This window comes from Miniopterus schreibersii (genome assembly GCF_964146895.1).
Source record: "Miniopterus schreibersii genome assembly, chromosome: 1".
NCBI lineage: Eukaryota > Metazoa > Chordata > Mammalia > Chiroptera > Miniopteridae > Miniopterus > Miniopterus schreibersii.
The window spans coordinates 161,529,203-161,549,480 of NC_138101.1; the positions used below are offsets into that span (position 1 = coordinate 161,529,203).

At 52.7% G+C, this 20,278-nt stretch overlaps 2 protein-coding genes across 8 annotated transcripts in view; both read right to left on the reverse strand.

The window, feature by feature from the left end:
• IGDCC3 (immunoglobulin superfamily DCC subclass member 3) overlaps nucleotides 1–13,620 on the reverse strand; it is a 40,643-nt gene extending 27,023 nt beyond the window's left edge. For 3 of the 5 annotated variants that reach the window (XM_081136515.1, XM_081136516.1, XM_081136514.1), the window contains exons 1-2: nucleotides 13,406–13,620; nucleotides 10,932–11,237 (exon numbers count right to left, since the gene is read on the reverse strand). In XM_081136515.1, coding sequence (XP_080992641.1) covers nucleotides 10,932–11,237; nucleotides 13,406–13,520 — 421 coding nt within the window. In that variant the 5' untranslated portion in view covers nucleotides 13,521–13,620. Of the gene's footprint in view, nucleotides 1–10,931; nucleotides 11,238–12,202; nucleotides 12,341–13,405 lie in introns of those variants that run through there. The other 2 variants (XM_081136518.1, XM_081136517.1) reach the window with 2 other exon arrangements.
• A 2,955-nt stretch (nucleotides 13,621–16,575) lies between these two features.
• The window catches only part of IGDCC4 (immunoglobulin superfamily DCC subclass member 4), a 38,317-nt gene continuing 34,614 nt past the window's right edge, over nucleotides 16,576–20,278 (reverse strand). For all 3 annotated transcript variants that reach the window (XM_081158586.1, XM_081158585.1, XM_081158584.1), the window contains 2 exons: nucleotides 19,699–19,860; nucleotides 16,576–19,518 (listed from right to left, as the gene is read on the reverse strand). In XM_081158586.1, coding sequence (XP_081014712.1) covers nucleotides 19,114–19,518; nucleotides 19,699–19,860 — 567 coding nt within the window. In that variant the 3' untranslated portion in view covers nucleotides 16,576–19,113. The remainder of the gene's footprint in view (nucleotides 19,519–19,698; nucleotides 19,861–20,278) is intronic.

Below are 20,278 nucleotides of genomic sequence, written 5' to 3' on the forward strand. Positions count from 1 at the left end.
ACCGCGTCCCGGGAGCGCACGCAGGACCCGCGAGCGCACCACGAAACTCCGCGGGGACACGGCCCCGCGAGCCCCACGGGTCCGCCAGCCGCTCTGGACGCGTGCGCCGGCGGGAGCGAGCAGGGCGGCCACCCAGGGGGGGTAGTGAAAGAGGGTGAGCGTGACAAGAGAGCTTTTTCTGTAAAACTTTGACCCTGACATTTAAAAACGGAGGCGGCCCAGCTCAGCGCGCCAGGAGAGCTCGAGATGAGAGGGATGGAGGGAGACGGAGGAGAGAGCTGCGGCGAGCCTGGGGAGAGGCCGAGGGGAAGAGAGAGGGAGGAGCAACCGTGCTCAAAATGAAAAAGTGTTTCAGAATTTCAGAAGTGGGAAGGGACTTCAGGACTCTTTTAATCTGGTCCTCTCCACACCGCCTGCCACCTATGAGGAAACTGAGGCTCAGGAAGGTGAACTGATGGGTCCATAGTCACAAAGGGATGAGTTGAATATTTACATTTTAAAAGCAGCTTCTTGCTGAAGGGGGAGCCAGGGGGACACAGAAGCAAGCATGATGGTGTCTGAGTCAAGCCCAAGCTCCTCTCATGACCTTCAATCAATAATGGTGGGACTAGAGGAGGTGTCCCCTCTAAGCCTGGCATCTCCTGTGGGGTCCTGCCTCCAGGACTGGGCCCTCCTCTCCCCAGCTTCTCTGCCCTGCTGAAACATGAACTAAGGGTGCCTCCGTGGGTGGATGGGTGGCAGGACCCTATTCATCCTCTCCCCTTCAGAAGACAGGCAGGATAGTACTCACACCCATTTCCCACAAAGGCACACTGAGGCCTAGCACTTTGAGGGAGGAAGCTTGAACCCAGAACCAGTCCTCAGTGCAAGTCTATGTGCATCTCGCACCGGCTCCAGCTCCTTGAGGGTGTCCGTAGTCCCCCATGGTCCCTGCAAGAGCACTGGGGTTTCATTACATAGGGTTTGAGGATGAATTCTAGGTTGTCCTTGATTTCCCCGCACAAAAGTACATAGTCTTTGCAGATACAATCCCAGGTGGGAAGGGACTAATTTGGGTGGGGAACATGGAGAGGTGCCCATGGCAGGCAGAGCCACAGGCTGGGGCTCATGCACCAGGAATTATTAGCCTCCTAAACCAAGGGCCTTCAGGTGGGGGATGGGAGGTGGAACCAGGGCCCTCAGCAGAAGTCAGGTTGTGGAGAAGTGAGTGTGGAAGCACTGAGTACCCAGGGCTGCTGCAGGTTACCAAGAGGGTCTGGTTTGGTGCTCCCTGGAAGTAACAGCCCCTTTCCTGGTTCTCACCTCAGAGACCCAATGCAATGCCTGCCCTGTTCCAGGGACCCACAACAGCCCCACTTCTCTTGCTAATAAGGACCCTAGCGCCATGCTTGGGGCTGCCCCTCCCTGCTGTGCTGCTCAGGTTACTGTGCAGCCTTTGTCTAACCCACTGTTCAGTGGGGCCAAGAGGGCAGGGGCCCCTCAGGTTGGGATGGGGACAGAATCTCCCAACCACCACAGCAGGTAGGGACTGTGGCCTGGGGTGAGGGTGGGGGTGGGGACATGTAACTCCAGGAGGCCTTAGGCCACCTTGCCCAGGGGAGGGGATAGCACAAGGACAATCAGCAGCCTTGCTCCTCCAGCCTGATTATGGCTTTTCCCTACTACCCCTCCCCCCCCAACAGGACCCCTGGGGAGAAGGAGCCTTCTCAAACCACACCAGTTCCTCTCCTGTGATTTGTTCTGAATTTTCAAACAAAGAGTAATTATGACAGATGTGGAGCAATCAGCATCATTATTCAAGGAAACTAGAAAGGGAAAAGCAGAGGAGGCCCCAGGGGGAGGGTAACTTGTCTTCCCTCTTCCGCGAGAAGTAACTTCCACCTTCACCTCCAGCAGCCCCAGCACCCTCCCAATTTCCTTTCGCCAGCCAGCTCTGCCCCAGCCAGCTCTGCCCAACCTCACAGGTAGGGCAAGACTCTATGCAGAGGAGAGCATCCCAGCCTAACTGGCCCTCCAGGCTCTCCAAGGGCCTCCAGTGGAGACTGGAGATGGGGGGGGGGAAGAGAGAGAGAGAGAGAGAGAGAGAGAGTGTGTAGCCCTTCCTGGCCCAGCCAGAAGTGGCTCCCCACTTTAGCTTCTAAGCTGTCCTCCACTCCCAACACTCCCCCCCCCACCCCCCACCCCGACTTCTAAGCTGTCCTCTACTCCCCCACTCCTCCGTGCCCATGGACCTGCCTCTTTTTTTGAGGCACTAATGCTGATTATGTTCTCAAGAGACTCCAGTCCCCTCTAAGGACACTCAAGCCACTGAATTTTGGGTCAGGCAGACTTGGGTTTAAATCTCAGCTTACCTACATGCTGTGTACCCTTGGGCAAGTTAATGAACCATTCTGGGCTTCTGTTTACTCATCTGTAAAATAGGACTAGTAATATCTATTAGCAGAATTGTTGTGGGAATTAACATAAATTAATATATAAAGGGCTTAAGACAGTGCAGCTCCATAATACTAGGACGGTTTCTAGTTAGTTCACCACCAGCACCAACACATAGGTAGTCGTCAAACCACTCAGCTCAGCATCCAGTATGCTTGGGACTCAGAGGCCCTCTGTAATATGCCATGGATGTCAGGAGCCTCCACCCAAGGTTTGCTGGTTAACACTCACATCCAGAACCACAACCACCAACAAAGCCTGGGGCATGGTAGGACCCCAGAAAAACAGAAATATGCCTGTCAGTCTGTCCTGGGAAGATATAGGAGGACCAGCCATGCTTGGGCAGGTTACCCTTTCAGGGCCTCAGTTTTCCAGTCTGTAACATGAAAAGACTGGGCCAGAAGAGCTCCAAAGTTTCTCCTGCAGTTCTGGGTGCCTGGGATCCAACCTAGAGGCTGGCAAGACCGCCAATGTCCTACATGGGCTGGGAATTTGGGGATGCTTTTGCTGTAGTTCAGTGACAGGACTAGAACTTGGTTCTCTTTCCCGGTGGTCTGCCTCCTCCTCTCCATTTAGGTGGTCTGGTCTCCATCTGCCCACCCCAAGTCCCTAGGGCCTCTTGCTTGTCCCCCCTCACATTCCAATAGCCTTGGGGGCAGCAGCCAGACCAGAAAGTCCAGTTCCTGCCCATTATCACTGCTCACATCTGCACTGCAACCCAACACCAGCATTCCAGAGAGCTGCCCCCACCACCCACTGTGGTCAGTGTCCAGGCTCAGAGACAGGCCCCAAGCAGGGGCCAAGTGTTCTCAGATTCCTCCCAGTGAAGGTCTGCCCCTGGGGAGGCTTCGACTTGCTGGGGAAGCCACGGGCCCTTTCCTTTGGGGTCCTCTTTGAACCTGACCCTCACAGTCTGTCTTCTTCCTATCTCTTTGCTCTATGCTGAGGCCTGAGCCCACCTACTTTGCTCCTGAAACAGAAGGATCTCCCTCCAAGCACAGCAGAGGATGGTGGACACAGAAATCACCACAAATGGAGAAGAGGCAGGAGGAGGACAGGGCAATAGAAAGAGAGGAGCTGGAGAAAGGAAGACAGTAGGTAGGACAAAGCAGGAGAAACTAGGGATGAGGGATGATAATGACAAAGACCCTAACGGTGGTCTCACAGGAAGGAAGAGGTGAGGGGCAGTGTATGTGGGAGTATCAAAGAGGTTGGAGACCAAGATCCAGAGGAGAGACAGAGAAGGGCGAGTGGGAGGGAGAAGCTGGGATGTGAGCCCTTTGCATCAAATTTTTCTCCCCCTGCCTGAATCAGGTGGCTGGCTGGCCTGTACTAAGCCCACACTCCCCACCCCCTCCATCTCCCTATGATCTGGCCAGGAGCCCCTCCCGCCTGTCCGTCTTCAGACCTTTGCTCCACCCCTGCCCTTTCTACCTTCACTGGGTCCCAATATCACCTGTCCGGGCACCCCCTTCAGGGAGCCATGGGGACTGCTCCAGTCCCCAGAGATGACTCTCTTCTGCCCTTCCATTTGAGCTCAATCACAGAGGGTTAGCATTTCTTGGAACAGGGTGAACAAAGTTGGGGGTAGGAGGAGGCAAGCTCAGAAATCAAAGAGCGGTCCTTTGGGAAGGATGGAGCAGCACAGGGCAGCAGGCTCGGATTGCAGCCAGATTGTTGGCACCCGCCTAATGAATAAGAAGACTATGGCCAAGGCTCCCAGAGGTACTGTGGCCATGCCCACATGCCCGTCATGCAAGCCCCCACCCTCCACCCTCCACCAATGACCCAGGATTCACCTCCCTCCTGCCCTCTCCCTTCAGCTGGCTAGGTAAGTATCAGCACCCTCCTAGACCTAATTAAATGATCTACCACTGCCTCTTGCCTGGCACCAGTTCTGTCCACTCTAGCTCTCTAGCCTGGCCACAAAGCTCAAGGGAAAAGGGATTCCCACAAGAAGACCCTTCAAGGAGAGCTGGACCCCAATCCTGGGCCCCATGCACATTCTTCAGGCATGCACCTATATGCTCAGGTACCCACATAGGTGCACATGGCAATACTCAGGTGCACGTGCATGCGCACACACACATGTACACAACAAGGTCTCTATGTTCTTTGTTGCATCAAGGCTATGGCCAGAGAATCTTAGGGGGCCATAGGTTAATTACACAAGGCAGACATTTTTGGAATCACTCGGTCCAGTTTAAACAAAGACAGCAGTGAGCTGTTTGGTTTTCCATCCTGGGTGCCCTTCTGTTCCATCCTACTTTTATTGAAGGCTGTGTACAACAGCCTTCAAGCTGCTGTGAAAAGTCTCTCTCTCTTACACACACACACACACACACACACACACACACACACACACACACACACACATTCTCGCCTGCAGGGACTCTGCAGAGGATAGAGAAAGGCAATACAAGAAGGCCAGGAGTGAAAAAGTCCTTTCTCCCTGGGGGTGGGGAGGGGACAGGGGGTTAAGGGGGGCTGGGGGCTTGTTTCATTTGCAGGCTGCAAATGCCTCTCCTATTCACCGGCCCACATTCCCAGCCAAGGCGCCTGGCCAGGGACAATGCCGGGAACAGGAACAGAGAAGATTTGCACATTGTGTTCAAGGGGCCAGCTGGCTGCCTGCGACAGTGGAGCCAAGGTGTGGGAACCAGAAGTATTCGACTTCCACACTCAAGTCCTGTGGGTGGAAGTGAGGGGGGCCCTCCCCTAACAGTTGGGGCCAATGGGCCTAGGGATACAGGCCTCATCCAGCCAGGGAATAAAGTCCAAGGAAGGAGACCCCAAGACCCAGCACCATGAGGGATACCAAGCACTTTAGTCTCTGATTCACACCCCATCTGGCGAGGGGTGTGAATTATCTAGAGATAAACACGCAGCAGCAGCCACCCCACAATCGTGCGTGCCCCGAGTGTGTTATATTCCCCCGCCGATCCTCCCATTCACAAGCTTCTGCTCCTCTGAGCTACGCTATCAATTACGAGTCAGGAAGAGCGAGAGAAAGCAAAAGAGAAACAGAGGGAGAAACAAGAGAGACAGAGCTCTGTACCCAGAAGGCCACATGTTCATTTCGTTTTTACCAGGCTCCACAGTCGGGGGATGTGAGAAATACAAAAGAAAGAGAAGCCCTTTAGGAGCTTAAAATCTAGTTGAGGAGACAGATGGAATATCCAGCCACAAAATAGTTACTTAACAATCAAGGAGCCATCACGGAGAGGAAAGCTGAGCCTGAGTGCCACAGACCACAAATACTGCCCGACTCAGCAGGGGGCACAAGGAATTACTGTAAGCTAAATGCTCCTTAGGGAAGGATGGGGTAAGGAGGAGCAGGGGCAAAAACAGACTGGGAAAGGCCCAAAGAAGGCAGGCGTGTCCCAAGGACTGGTTGGATGACAAGGAAGTCTTAACACCTTAGGGCAAAGATGAACCTCGGTCCAGCCACCCAACTTTACAATGAGAAAAGCAAAGCCCAGGGAGGATGACTGACTTGCCAAGAGCCAGACAGGATGCCTGGTGTCCAGGCAAGGGTCTTTCCTGCTTCTCAGGAGTGTCAGAAGGGGTTGGTCTGTGGAGTGCTGACTAGCAGGCAAAAGGGCCTGAACCTCACCCATTTGTATCTACCTCTGTGCCATGGCATACGTATGGGTAGGCTGCCTGGCATGAGAGCAGGCCTAGGCATGGCCACTCGCTCATCATACCAGGGGCACTTCAGCTGCAGCACCTGATGACTGTCCTAGTAGTGGGTAGGCAGACGTGTGTTTGAGGGCCAATGGGGGAGACTTCCTCAGGGCTACCTCAGCTGAGCTGCCTACGTTCCATATGCCAGGTCTGAGCATACAACCTCCAGGTGACAAAGGCCTCCAGGGTTACCAGCCATTGCTCCAGGAACCACTTCCCTCCACAGCCCACTGCCCTGGAAGAAGCCCCCAAAATCCAATGAGCCACTCACAAACTACTCCCCAGCAACTCCAGCCCATAGTTTTCCTGACTCCCCACCCAGACCTGGTTCCACACAACCATGGACCTTGCAGCTGAAAGAGGGCTTCAGAGTAGTTGCTTAAACTGCCCTCCCTCAGACAAGCTGAGAATGATTTGGACTTTAGAAGTCGGTAACTGAGGGCCTGAGAAGTAGTGACTGACTGAGGTAGAGACAGAGGGACTGGACCTGGAGTTTCTTTCCTGTCACCCCACTGCCTCTTTCTAGGGGTCTGGGCTCACCAGGGGCCTTCCTGGAACCACCACAACTAACAGAGCTTAGAACATCACATTTCTCACCTCTAATACCCTCCCTCCCCCAGAGTAATAATAATCTTTAAGGAACATTTTCTTTTTTAAAATGTTTTTATTGATTTCAGAGAGAGGAAAGGAGAGGGGGAGAGAGAGAAACATCAATGATGAGAGAGTCATTGATTGGCCACCTCCTGCACACCCCCACAGGGGACTGAGCCTGCAACCCAGGCATGTGCCCTGACTGGGAATTGAACTGCAATCTCCTGGATCATAGATCGATGCTCATCCACTGAGCCATGCTGGCTGGGCAGGAACACTTTCTATGTGCTCTGTACCTGCTAAGTTCTTTACACATATTATCCTAGGTCATCCTCACAAGATTTCTCCTTGGCAAGTATTTTTTCCCTGTTCTAAAAACGAGGCAACTGAGACTCAGAGAGGTTAAGAGTCTTGCCCGAGTCCACCTAGCCAGGATCTCGTGGCCCCCATATCCCCCTTCATAACCACTGGGCCTCCCCAGTCAGGACGGCCCCAGGCTGGGGGGAGGCAATCCTGGCTTTTCGAGAACCCAGCCAGCATTGAAACAGGCTGGACCTCATCCTAAACTAGTGGTCAATACCTGGCACTAACCATAATACTTAATGAGCATTTCCTAGATGCCAAGCCTGTGCCAGGTGCTTCACATCCATCACCTCATTTAATCCTCCAATTGCCCTGATAGGCTCTTAGGATTATGCCCATTTTTTAAGAGGAGGGCACAGAGGTCAAGAGGGTTAGGTAACTTGTGCTAAGGACACATGATCAAGGAGTGGCAGAGATGAGGTTCAAACCAGCCTCGGTCTGGTCCTGAAGCCCAAGTACTTCAGACTTCACTATGCTGCCTACAGACCCCACACCTGTGGTGGTGACATGGGAGTGGGCTCTCCTCTAGGACCAGTGTACCAGCAGCATCAGCATCACCTGGCTCCTGTTAGACATGCAGAATCCCCCCTGGCCTAGACCTACTGATTCCAAATCTGAATTTTATCAAGATCCCCAGGTAATTCACAGGCATGATAAAGTTTGAGGAAGTCCTGCTCTAGATCACATGGCTCTTCACTCCAGTTCCCCAGGGGGCCTGGCACCAAGGACTGTGGCCAGGAAGTGAAGGGCAGGAATTGAGGGCTTCTACCTGAGGGGAGCTGGGGGTGGGTCCCCCAATTATCACCCCTCCTGTAGCTAGCCCATCCCTCTTTGGAGTCATCCACGAACACAGACCTCAACTGGTGTGAGTCAATGCACATGCTCCCCTAGGTCAGGTGACCCATGTACCCTCCCAAGAACCCTTCCAGAGGAATGGCAGAGGGTCTCACAGCCCAGCTTCAGCCGATACACAAAGTCTTGGGAAAATCCCCAGGCCCTCTCAGGATGGGGTTAAAACAGAATAAGTCGCACTCAGGCTCCAGTAATTCCACTCCCTGATAGATTTCCCTTGAGTGCTCCCTAACTGAATCCCAGCAAGGGAGAAAGCTGGCAGCTGGGAGCAGACTTGGGCAGTTTGCTTTTGTTAGCCATGTCAGTGGAACTGCCTCTCAATGAAGATTAAAGTATTGGCTCCCACTACTGAGTTCCTCCTATGTGCCAGGCAAAGTGTGGGGTGTGCTAGTCCCCACAACCATCTCACAAAGTAGGATGTACATTTCACAGGCAAGGAAACTTGGCCATGGAGAGGTTAACTGGTCCAGGATCTCACCCTTAACAAGTGTCTTCATTTTCAGTCCCCAAATGATAAGCACATCGAACAGCAAGGCAGGGAAACCAGGCATGCTAGAGGCCTGAGTACTCTTAGGACCCTGACCCTAAAAGGGAGATACTTGGACCTGAAGCCCCCGGGAATCAACCCATAGTTTAGACTACCCTGGTCAGGCCAACTTTCAAAGGCAGCGTCTGAGCCCACTGGGGTGGAAGGGGTGGGTACTCCCAGGGGTCAGCCTCAGATGTCCCAGCAGACCTGCCCACACAGATCTGGACCTCATTTGCCTCACTGGGTTAGTCCTCTAGGTGGATTGCGTGTCTGTGCGGGGTGCTTAGCATGCCCCTCCTCATCAGCCCCTGTGGAGCAGGCAGGAGAAGCAGGGGCCTCCGAGGGCTCCTCACACCTTTCAGCAAAGCACCCTCCCAGGTCACACATCTGTAGTGCCTGCAGCAGGTACATGGACAGGGAGTTATTATCAAAGGAGGAAACCTAGGCAGCTAAGCAGCTCTGGAGGTTCCTAGGGACATCAGCCTGTGAAGTGAGAAAAGGAGATCTAGCCACTTGCTTGCTTGATATCCAAGCATTCCTCCATGGGGCCACCAGCTTTACGGGGAGAGAGAGGTCATATCAGACTGCCAGTGTTTGGGGGCAACACCCCAGCTGTCCCCAGGACCCCAAAGGCTTAACCAGGTTAACCTCACCCACCGCTGCTTCCCCCAGCCAGAGCCACAGTGCAGTTTTTTATACTGTTAGGAGTTTAAGGAAACCAAACATCTTGAAAGTATTACCATTTATAGAAAAACACATTTACAATTAACTATATAGAAACACCTGGGGATTTATCTCCCAGAATTCTAGGCTGGTGATGCAGAGGTCATCTATCCCTTGGCACTGGCACAAACTAGGGAGTGTAGCTTGATAAGTCTCATTTCTCCCATCCGCAAGCTTCCTCGGGTCCCTACGCTCTGTCCATGCTTCTCTTCCTCACACCCAGCCATCTGCTCAGAGGCTGCACCAGCCTTCCCCTGCACTGCCAGGAGGGCCAGGGTGTGAGGGTCGCTGAGCCAGAAGTGATTCAGTCTCAAGGTCCAGAGCAGCCTCCCAGAGAGCTCCATATGGGGGCCTGGACCAGCCTTCCTTAGAACAAAGGGCCATCTTAAACTCAATGAGAGGGCTCCTGCCTCAGAGCGATTCATCACTCACCAGCCGTTCAGAGCAACCGTGCAAATGCCCTCAGAGCCAGGAAGAAACTTGTCAGTGATCAGACAGGAAAGAGGCAGCGTGCCACAGGAGTTAGGCAGGAGGGTGTACGGTTCAGACTGCCTAGTCCTGGGTCCTCTGCTTATCAGAATGTCCCTGAATCCCCTTAAGTGTCAGTTTTCTCATCTGTAAAAGGGGGATGCTAACTGCCTATCTTCCTGGGTCCTTGTGATGACTGAATAATTCATGTAAAGCACTGAGGGTGCCCCTCATGCAGCAAGTGCTTAATTAGTATCAGCTAGAATTACTGTCAACCAGTTAAAGCAGTCTCTTTAAGGGAGCCCTCCCCCTGAGAAGTACAGAGCTATAGGATGTAGAACACATACACCTGCCAAAACTTTTGTCGTTTCTCAAGAGCAGAGGTTCTTAATCATGCTCCCCTCCCCCACCCAACAGCCTGCCACGTCCCCAAGATACATAGATAATTTTGGTTTATGCGACACACTCCCACAGGTGTTCACAGATCACACTCAACGACAACAGAATTTTGCAAGACGGGGCCATAAAACACAGCCATCCTTCCATCATACTATCAGCTGGAGCAAAGCACAACTCTAGAGCTGAAACACCTTGCCTGGCATTTTTCTCTCCCATTCAAAAAAGCACAGCAGGTGTCAATTCGCCGCAGTGTACACTTTAAGTATCTTGTGATTTCGTTGTCAGTTATACCTCGATAAAACTGAAATTTTAAAAAAGCACATCAGCATGAAGGTGAGTGGGAGTAATGTTAATGCCATTATTGTGATAACTCCACGGTCATTCTACCATATTTTTTGTAAAGCAAATTACTGACAAGCTTCAGGATGTCCTTATTGGTATAGTGAGGCTTTATCCTACCCAAAAGGTTGAAAGTCAGCACATAATTAAAAATTCCATACAGCCAAAATTTCCCTTCAAAAATCTCTTAAATCACCCAAAAATATGACAACTGTTTATCTTGAAACACAAGACTCATAGTCAACGGATCGGGAAGCTCACAGTATACAGGCATCTGGATACTAAAACACGCAAAATTGGATAAAGCGCTCACTCTCTCTTCCTCTCCCCACTACCGTGTTTGGCTATATTCTTGTCAAATCACATTCTAATCAGTTAAATGAGTATATGATATAATTCCACCACCATAAGTTACTGCTATGCACTTCCCAACTGACCCATGCTGAGAAATGAGTCCTGCGGAAGGCTTTGTGAGATGGAACTGCCCCTCCTGCTCCCTATGTCCTCCACCCCCAGTCTGGGGAAAAAGTAAAGGGTGCCCACTTACTTGCAGCCTGGATGCGAGCCTTCCGGCTAACCACCAGCCCAAAGCGGTTCTGAGCCACACACTCATAGTCACCCTCGTCTGAAGGGCTGCTTCCTTGATCTAGCTGGAAGTGATGGATCATCAAGGACCCATTGGCCAGCATGGTAGAGTGAGGACTCTCCAACAGCTCCACCCCATTCTTCCTCCAGGTGATTCGCACTGGAGGGGTCCCTTCCACCTTGCAGCCCAGCATTATAGGCTGCCCAGGGACTGCAACATCATCGCTTGGCTCCATAGCAAATGCCAGTTCGGCAGAGTGGCCAAGACCTGCGTCGGGCAGGGGAGATGAGAGGAAAAGCAGAGGTTAGTGCGGAATGAGCAGACAGAAAGAACTCTATACACAGGAGTCCTAAGTTCTCTGTACATCCCATCCCCATCTTTCTGTAATGTTAACAGGAATCTCTATTAATATGTAGAATTTTATGCATTATGAAGTGTCATCTCATGCAGTAATTTACTTAATCAACACACTATCTCAGAGAGATAGACATTATTTATTCTGTCTCCTCTTTTACAAGGAAACTGAAGCCCAGAGATATTAAGCAACTTGTCCAGGGTCTCAGAGTTAATAGTTGCAAATCTGTGGTCACCATAGTTAAGCACTGAAGCTCCACAGACTTTCAGAGTGTGTCCTTGGGTAAAGTATTCAATTTGTCCTGGTTTCCCATTCCTCATCTGTTTAAATCAGGAACAACAATGTAGCTTGAATCATACAGTTGTTGAATATGATTAGAAGACTTAAAGGCACTATGAAAAGTTGAAAGTTCTAGACAAATATAAAGTGAGATAGAAATAAATCATTGCTTCTTTTTGCTGGCAAAACCAGCTGAGGCCTGGTGGATGCCTGGCAGGGAGGAGGGTGTGTGGGCCCAGAACCAGGTACAGGCTAGGCTATGGCCCAGCTCCATTGCCTCTCCCCTAGGATGCGCTGGGTTTTGTTCTGTGTGTGTGTGTGTGTGTGTGTGTGTGTGTGTTTCGGTTGTTGTGGTTTTGTCATAAGGAGAGGGAAGAACCAAACAACAACTCCGATTTCCCCCAAATTCGGGAAGAGGAGGTTCCTAGAACCTTTACTCCCAGCAACACATCCACTCCTGCAGAGAAGAGAGAAGAGCTGGGGGGGTGGGGGGTGGAAGAGAGCCTGAGGGGGAAATCAGGAAAAGCTTAAGGGAAAGGCACGCGCTCCAATCCCAGGCATGATGCCAAGTCGCCAACTTCTCCAACAAGCAACTCACCAGACCAGTTACAACTTCACTCCAGGAGATACGAACCCATCTAGGCTGAAAGGGCAGCCACAGACCCCTCTCCTCCCATTTCCAGAAAACTAGCGATCCCGGGGCTGGCCCTCCCCGAAGACCCGCGTCAGTCCGGGCAGCGGGAGCTTGGGGAGTAGGTGGAGAGAAAGGAGGAGGGCGGGGTAATGGGCGGTCCCCCGCCCGCGGCGCTATGTAATATTGCAGACATCTGAGGACCAAACCCCTTCAATCCCCTTCCCATCTTTTTCCCAGGACCCGGTTCAGCTGCCTCAGCCCCCAACCCAAGCCCCGTATAGCAACTTGGGGAATAAAGTTTCTCCTAGATGCGGACGCGATAGCCGGCGGCTCGGCGCTGAGCGGAGAGAGAATGCGGCCCAGAGGAGTGCTGAGAACTGGGGGTGGGAAGGTAAAGGTCTATCCGCACCCATTACAGCCGCCGAGAGAACGGGGCGGTGTGGCGGAGCTCTGGGCAGCAGAGCCGCAGACCCCCGAGCCCGGGCACGGCCGCGGTGCGTGCGCACACTCCGGGAAGGGCGGGCACGTGGGCATCTCCTCGCTCGCTCGCTCCGGGTCGGCTTCCCTTCCCCTTCCCCTTCCCCAGCCCGCAGGGTGTCTCTCGGGTCTCCCCTTCCCCACGCGCGGCCGCGGGGAATCTTCATCCCTCTCTTCCTCGGTCCCTCCTGCGCGCCCCGCGTCCCGGTCCTACGTCCCAACCCAGTCCCTGTCCTTTCTGCCCGGGGCAGCCCGCTGGGGCCAGGCCTCCGCCCTCCGGTCTGCTGTGTCCGGCCTCGGCCGCCTCGGGCTACTCGGTGCCCGCCGCCGGGCTCGGATGGGACTCAGCCCTGCGGTCCCCCCTGGTTCGTTTCCCCCGCTCCCCAACTCCAGTCTGCCCGCCTAGCTCCCGCCTGGCCGCGCTCCTGCCCCCTCGGTTCGGGTTCTGCCCCGAGTCCTGGAGCCGCTTCGGACTAAGCCCGGGTTCTCCCCGGGGGCTCCGTCCGCAGCATCCCGGCCTCCGAGCCCTCTCCCCGGGCTCCGCCCAGCCCGGCTCGGCTCCCTTCCCCGGCGCGGCGCGGCGCGGCTGCCCGGGTCCGCCCGCGGGTCCGCCCCTCGCGCCCGCTCACTCCCTTCCGCCCTTCCTCGGGCTCGGTCCGCGGCCGCGCGGCGGCGGGCGCCCTGGCTCACCGTCGCTCGGCGCGGGCGGCAGCAGCAGCAGCAGCAGCAGCGGCAGCAGCGGCAGGAGCCAGGGCCGGCGCGGCGCGGGCGGGCGGCGCGGGGGCGCGGCGCGCGGAGCAGCCATGGGGCTCTCGGTCCGCTCGGCTCGGCGACGCGCAGCTCCGGGGCCTCTCGCGGCTCACAGCGTCCCGCGGGGCCGGCGCCGGGGCCGGGGCCGAGGCACCGGCCGGGGCCGAGCCCGGGCGGCGGGGGGCTGGGGCCACATGCCTGCCTAGGAGCGCCGGGGGCGCCGGGGAAGCGCCGCTTGCGCCATCTTGCACCTACTCCAGCGATCTGTCAGCCTCGCCCGGGCTGCGCGCTCCGCACTCGCACCGGTCGAGCCTGCCCCGCCCTCTTCCCTCCGCCCGCCGACTGCCGCCCCCTTTCCCTACCCTGCGGTCCCCTCCCCCAGCCCCCTCTCCCCGGAGGCCCGGTCTGGGGAACAAAAGAGCCGGCGAGCGCTTTAAGCGGCCGGACATTCCCGGCTGCTCGGCGGACGCGCCCCCTGCGCTTTGAACTGCGGCTGGAGCGGCCGGCGCCGTCCCTGGCTGCGGCCCCGTGCCCTCCCCCCGGGCCAGCCCCGAACTTGGGAGGCTGGAAAATGGGAGACCCAGCGGACTGTGGAGTGGGTCTGGGCTGCGGAGAAACACGCAGAGCTGCGGGATTTGCTCCGACCCCCTCTGTCACCGAGCCCAAGTCTGTATTTTCGAGATAATTCCTTCAAAACTGCATAAAGTTGTCAAAGATTCGGTTTTCCATGGGTTTCTGGTACTTCCACCCAAAGGCTAGGACGTTGAGCTGCAAGACTGACCTCTCTAGACTGAAGCATTGTGGTGCTTAAATGGTAGGAGGCGTGGGAAGGCAGCTTCCTCCAGGGTGGGGAGAGCCGACCCAACAGGAGGAAGGGGACCCTAGAGTAAACGGGGTACCCACCCCAGTTCTGCCAGCTGGGTGCCCAGCCAACCCAGGCAGTCACTCTCTGAGCTCACCTGAAAAGTAAAGATAATCATCTCTCTCCTGTTGACCCCTAGAGACCTTTAAACCACACAGGTCCCGATGAATGACCTGGGAACTGGAAAAGCAAACTGAAAGTTAAAATTCCCAGTAACATTTCTACGCCCAAAGAAGATTCAGTGTTTTCCATCAGAGAACAAATAAGTAGATGACACAGGTCCCATGTGAGAATGTTACAGAAGGTAGGCATGCCTCCTAGCCCTCAGAGATCTTGACTCTTCACCACTCACTATCACATGACCTTCTGCTGAGTCCAGCATGATGGGCTAGTCCAGCAAAATTATTGAGCACCTACTTAGTTCTAGGAGCAGGAGATTTAAAGTAGTCTCTGCCTCACTCAGCTATTTGCTCCTGGCATTGGACTGAGATGGCAGAGGAATAACCAAGTCTCTGTTTTTTATAATCCTTACCCAAGGATATATTTTCCTTTGCTTTTCTGAGAGAGTGGAGGGGAGCGGGGGAGAGAGAAACATTGATGTGAGAGACCCAGGACCCTTCAGTCCGAGGGCTGGCGCTCTAACCACTGAGCAAACCAGCTAGGGCCCAAGTCTCTCTTTTGACTCCAACTCTGGAATCTTGGGATCAGGAATGTTACCCATATATAAAACTAACCTTGGCGTAGATGCATAAAGAAGGGCAGGCCTCCAGAAACTAGACACATTTATTAATGATGGGGTTTGTGCAGCCCGGGGACTCCTCACTCTGTAGTAGCAATTGGAAGATGAATCTAAGAGACAAGCACTTGAGGCATGTGAGCAGTGGGAGGCAATGGAGAAATTCCAGGTCAGGGGACAGTAGTACACCAAAGCCCCAAACTGATTTTATGGTAGGGAAGGGCAGGAATGATAGACCTCTACTGGCCATAGGAAAGGGAGGGAAGGGTGGGGGCAGCCAAAGTCCTGGAACTCCCTCCCACAGGGTTTGAATTCTCAACAACCCCTTCTTGGCTTGTCTTGGACTCCAAGAGGTCAAATTGGTGTCCTGAGCTGTTGTCATTTTAAATTCATTTTGACAAGTGTTTAATTCTTCTTTATCACAACACTTGGTCTGAGAGTGATATGCAAATAATGGCTATTCTGCCACATGCAAAATGAGCAGTATCTCTCCGTATGATCTGTCAATTAACTCAGGTCTGGCCCACCAGCCACTTTGGGGGTGGTCCTGGGCAGGCTAGCCTCTGGCTTTTGGTTCCCTCCAACAGAAAAGCATGCCTGTGGCCCTGGATTGGTAGCTGAATAGGTTGGAGCATTGTACCAATATACCAAGGCTGTGGGTTTGATCCCGTCAGGGCACATGCAAGAATCAACCAAATAAGTGGAAAAACAAATCTCTCTCCCTCTCTCTCTCATCAATAAATAAAAATTTAAAAATAAAGAAACAATAGCATGCACGTTCCAGGCTCTGTAAAGATCTTAGCAGAGCAGCTGCCAATCATGATCCTGAGATGAGTGTGGGTATGAGTGTGGAGTTTTGTGTGTGACCGTGTGCCCATATTTGAGTAAGTGGACACAAAGGTGTTTGTGAAGGTGAGTATGCACATGTGGATCTCTGAGCTTGCCTATATGTGTGAATGTGCAGCCATGAGCAATTTTGGAGACCAGAGTTATGCAGAAGAATAATTATGGAGCCCCAAATCTCTGGAGTTGTTTGTTCACTCCTCTCTTGCACCTGAGAAAGGTAAAAAGAAAAAAAAAAAAGTGTGTCCTGCCTGGCTCAGTGGTTGATCGACCTATGATCCAGGAGATAGCGGTTCGATTCCCAGTCAGGGCACATGCCCGGGTTTTGGGCTTGATCTCCAGTAGGGGGCATGCAGTAGGCAGCTGATCAATGACTCTCATCATTAATGTTTTATCTCTCTCTCCCTCTCTCTGAAATCAATAAAAACATATTTTTTAAAAAAATGCATGTCAAGATGGAAAGAGATCCCCGGAGAACCTAAAGGAGTGTCATCAATGAACACATCTTTCCTAAGTTTAAGTCTTTTTCCTAAGTGCCTGTTGAGGGAGGAAGATGGTTCAGTTCTTTCCCATTACCACCTGCTCTCTACCCTCAAACACCAACATTGCCCATCTGGTAGGAAATACATTCTCTATGCAGAAAGGCTGAGGAAATTCTGGACAGTGGTTCCAAAAGAGAATTCCATATTTTTGGAAAATAGTTTATTAATTCATTATAAGGACAGATACATGATCAATGCCTTGGCTTAACACTAAAAAATGTCATATTTGTAAAGAGAAACAAATGCCGGAAAAATAATTAAATAAAGAGCATAAACTAAATACAGACAAATAAATGAGCAGAAATGATTACACTTGCCATGCATCAAAAAAGGGAAGGCTTTAAAATGAGACTCAAAAACGTAAGGCATCGATGGTAGGTGACAAAGGGATTAATACCCTGTAAAAGGCCAATAGACTCTTTTCTAATAAAAATACTGCCACAAAGACACAAACCTAACACTTCCAAATTACCCAGAGCCCAAATCATATATAATACTAGTGAGTAATGGCCACTTTCTTATCAACTGTGAGTTATAGGCAGATACCAGATTTATTACTTATTTGCTTTTGAGAAACAATTTTCCACCCAACCTAATGGGTTATAAATTGTCTCATTTGCAGCTATTTAATTTAAACCAGAACCTCAGTGCCTGTTAAACAAGAACATGAAAAATGACTATGTGGTGTAATGCTAAGAGCCTACTGTTAAAACAGCCATTTAATTCAGGGCAGTTTTTTTTTTTTTTTTCCTTTAGGAAAAAAAAAATCAAACCAGCAAAATAAAACGAGGCTTTTGACCTTCAGAGCAATGATGAAACATATAGAGTGTGGTGTTAGCCACAGCAACGCTGAATGCCACAGAAATAGTACAAGTGACAATTCTGTCCTTAACAAGATACAAAACCAACATTAATAATCTTTAGTGTTATCATAGGCTGAAGGAGGGGGATGGGGAGGAAATGTAGGTGCGATGTCAAACGTGAGTGACACCCGAGTGTAATAAACACAGATGCTGAAAGGGTCTGAGGAAGCTGCAACTCTGCTGAGAGACATTTCACCATTAAAAAAGGGGGGTGGGTGGAGATAGACTGGTTATTTCTAATTTAGCCCAGAAGCCAGAGTTAACCCTTGATATCCCAATCAGTTAAAAATGCATTTAGGGAGAAAAGACCCCCACATTCCATGCTCCTAAGAGAGGCTGAGGTGCAAAATAAAATAAAATGCATTGTTTTGTCTGCACAGAACATAGAAGCCAAGCTTGTCCTTGCGGGGCAGATCAACAGAAATCAACTTCAGGACTGAATTCAGAACAAAACAGAACAAAAAAAATGAGCCAATTGCCCTGGTCCTGTGCAAAGAGCTCCCTTCCAGCACCCCAAAGGGATGAGATTCCTCTCACTCCTCCCCCACCAGCTCATGTGCAAGGTGCTCAGAGTGGGAAGCTGCAGGGCTGCAGAGCCCCGAATTCCCACTTGCCTTCCCCTCTTTTAGCTTTAGCTAAGAAAGAAGGACCCAAAACACCCTCCCATCCAGCAAACCTGCCTCCCTGCATAGAAGGGAGGGGGGAATTTTATCCTGAGCCTCTGGGTTATGTTCCCATTTCCCCATCCCCAAAGTCCCCTTGTGCGCCTTGGATTCATCACCTCCAAGGAGAACCCTCCCATCTCAATCCCAGGGAGAAAGATACAAGGAAAGCTGGAAGGTCTTCTCCAAACTTGCACTAGGGGTGGGCAGTCTGCTGGGAGGAGGCAGCCGGAGGCACAGAGAGAAGAGGGGGCAGGAGGGTACGGAGTAAAGCGAAGGGGCAGACACAGGAGTCACGCTATGGCCTCGAAGCAGACATGAGGTAGTCATGTTGTTAGGGAAGGAAGGCAGGAGAACCACATACACACTTTGGGAGAGGCGTGAGAGACAGGAGAGGCAGACAGAAAGAGGAGACAGAAACAGCAGAGGGGAAAGGAAAGTGTCAGAAGGAAGCGAAGGGCACTGGAATTAGGAGAGCAAGTCGGCTGGGGGAGAGGCCATTAGAGTAGCGAAGGGGAAGGAAGGAGGGGAGAGCAAGAGAAAGCAGATGTTCAAAACCAGGCACTTCCCAAATTACAAAATTAAATGCAGAGTTGTTCTGAGGGGAACCAGAGTCACCCTCTCAATTTGGGCAATGGGAGGTGGGAGATGGGCAGCAACGGAACTAAAATGTCAGGCATTCAGAGCCTATTTGCACTCAGCCCAGCCAGCCAGGAAAATGGACTGGGGCTGTCTTGTCAGACAGGGCATTGGAGACACTCTCAGAGTGTGTAATAAAAGGCTGGGTGGCAGAGGTGGGGGACACACAGGGCTGAGGACTGACCACTCTGGGGCACTGTCCTAACCTGGAGGATCAATTCGGCTGTAGTGACCACTGCCTGGACCAAGGTTTCCCAGCTCACCAACCAGCACACACACATGTGCTTCACATATGTGTACATCACATATTGCCATGCCTAACATGTCTCTCACATATCATGTGTCACAGCGTATGGGGGGAGTGAATAAGCCATTTCTTTCTCTGTCTCTAGCCAAAGCACCCTAGGAGGCTCCAAATGGCTTGTTCGGTATCTGCAGGTACACGGGTGTCATATCCCATGATCCATAAGAGCCTGTCCCAAACTGTACTCTCTAGGGGAGCTATGCAGAGGAGGAGACTGAGGTTCTGGGCAAGCCTGGGCTGGCTCCTAGAGGGCAGGGGGCCTTTGACTGGCAGTTGTTCCCAGGGGCCTCCTCCAGAGCCTCACTGGGCTGGAGGTCTGGGTAGGGGCAAGAAGGTGCCTCTGGCAGGCAGGTAAGTCTGTCTGGCCCAGTGGTTGCCTGCTCACACCCTCCCAGCTCCCTGTCCAGCCAGTCTACCCCTTGCCCTAGATCCACAACATCCAAAGTAAGGTCAGGAGCCTCGGAAGGCAGGAAATCCTCAGGTTCTAGGTCTTGCAGGTGGAGGTCAGGGTTCCCTTTGGAGGCACTAAAGTCAGAGTGTACAATAACTTCAGCCTCCACCTGGTTCCTGCAGACTGGGGGTGGCTTCTTCCTCCCAGTGCCCTGGTCAGAGCAGAGAACACAAAGACAGGTGACCATCACTAAGAGTGATGAAAATGACCAACATATTTGGGGTGGAGAGAGACTGACACCCATCAGGGTCTCCAGGGAACTCACTACTTGGTCTTCACAAGCATGGGGACCCTTCTCTCCTCTCCTCCCCCTTCATCCCTGGAAACTGACCTTTATGGCATCATACACCAGAGCCTGCAGCAACAGTGTCTGCCCAGTTCCAGCAGGGGGCAGCAGGGCCCGGGTCAGAGAAGGCACAGGGCCTGCCTGGGGCAACTCACAGCCTGCCCAGGAACCTGCCCAGCTCGGCCCACCGGGCTGAGCCCAGGAGATCTGCAAGGCGGAGAGAAGCCGGAGCACTGAGCTGGGAGAGCGACATGGATGGAGCCCCCTCTACGGTCCTGGCATCCCTGTCTGCTCCCTCCCCGAGGCTGTGGGGAGGAACACAGAATAGGCTGAATCGGAGAACTGAGGATGAAGAAGTTCTCCTGCAGAAATGCCTATACCATTGTTTTGGCAAAGCCCCAGAGGTTTTCCAGCCAGGCAGGGTCTCCTTCAGCAGAGATGCAGGGAAAGAGTGAGGAAGGACTCAGGGGCTTGAGCAGGCTGGTCAGAGAAGGGTGGGACAAGCCACCACTGCCAGCCCTATGTGGCCCACCTCATCCAGGTCCCAGTCTCACTTGGCTACAGCCAAACTAACCATCCTCTTTTCTCCACACGGGGGAGGGCTGGATCTTAGAGGTTTCCCCAG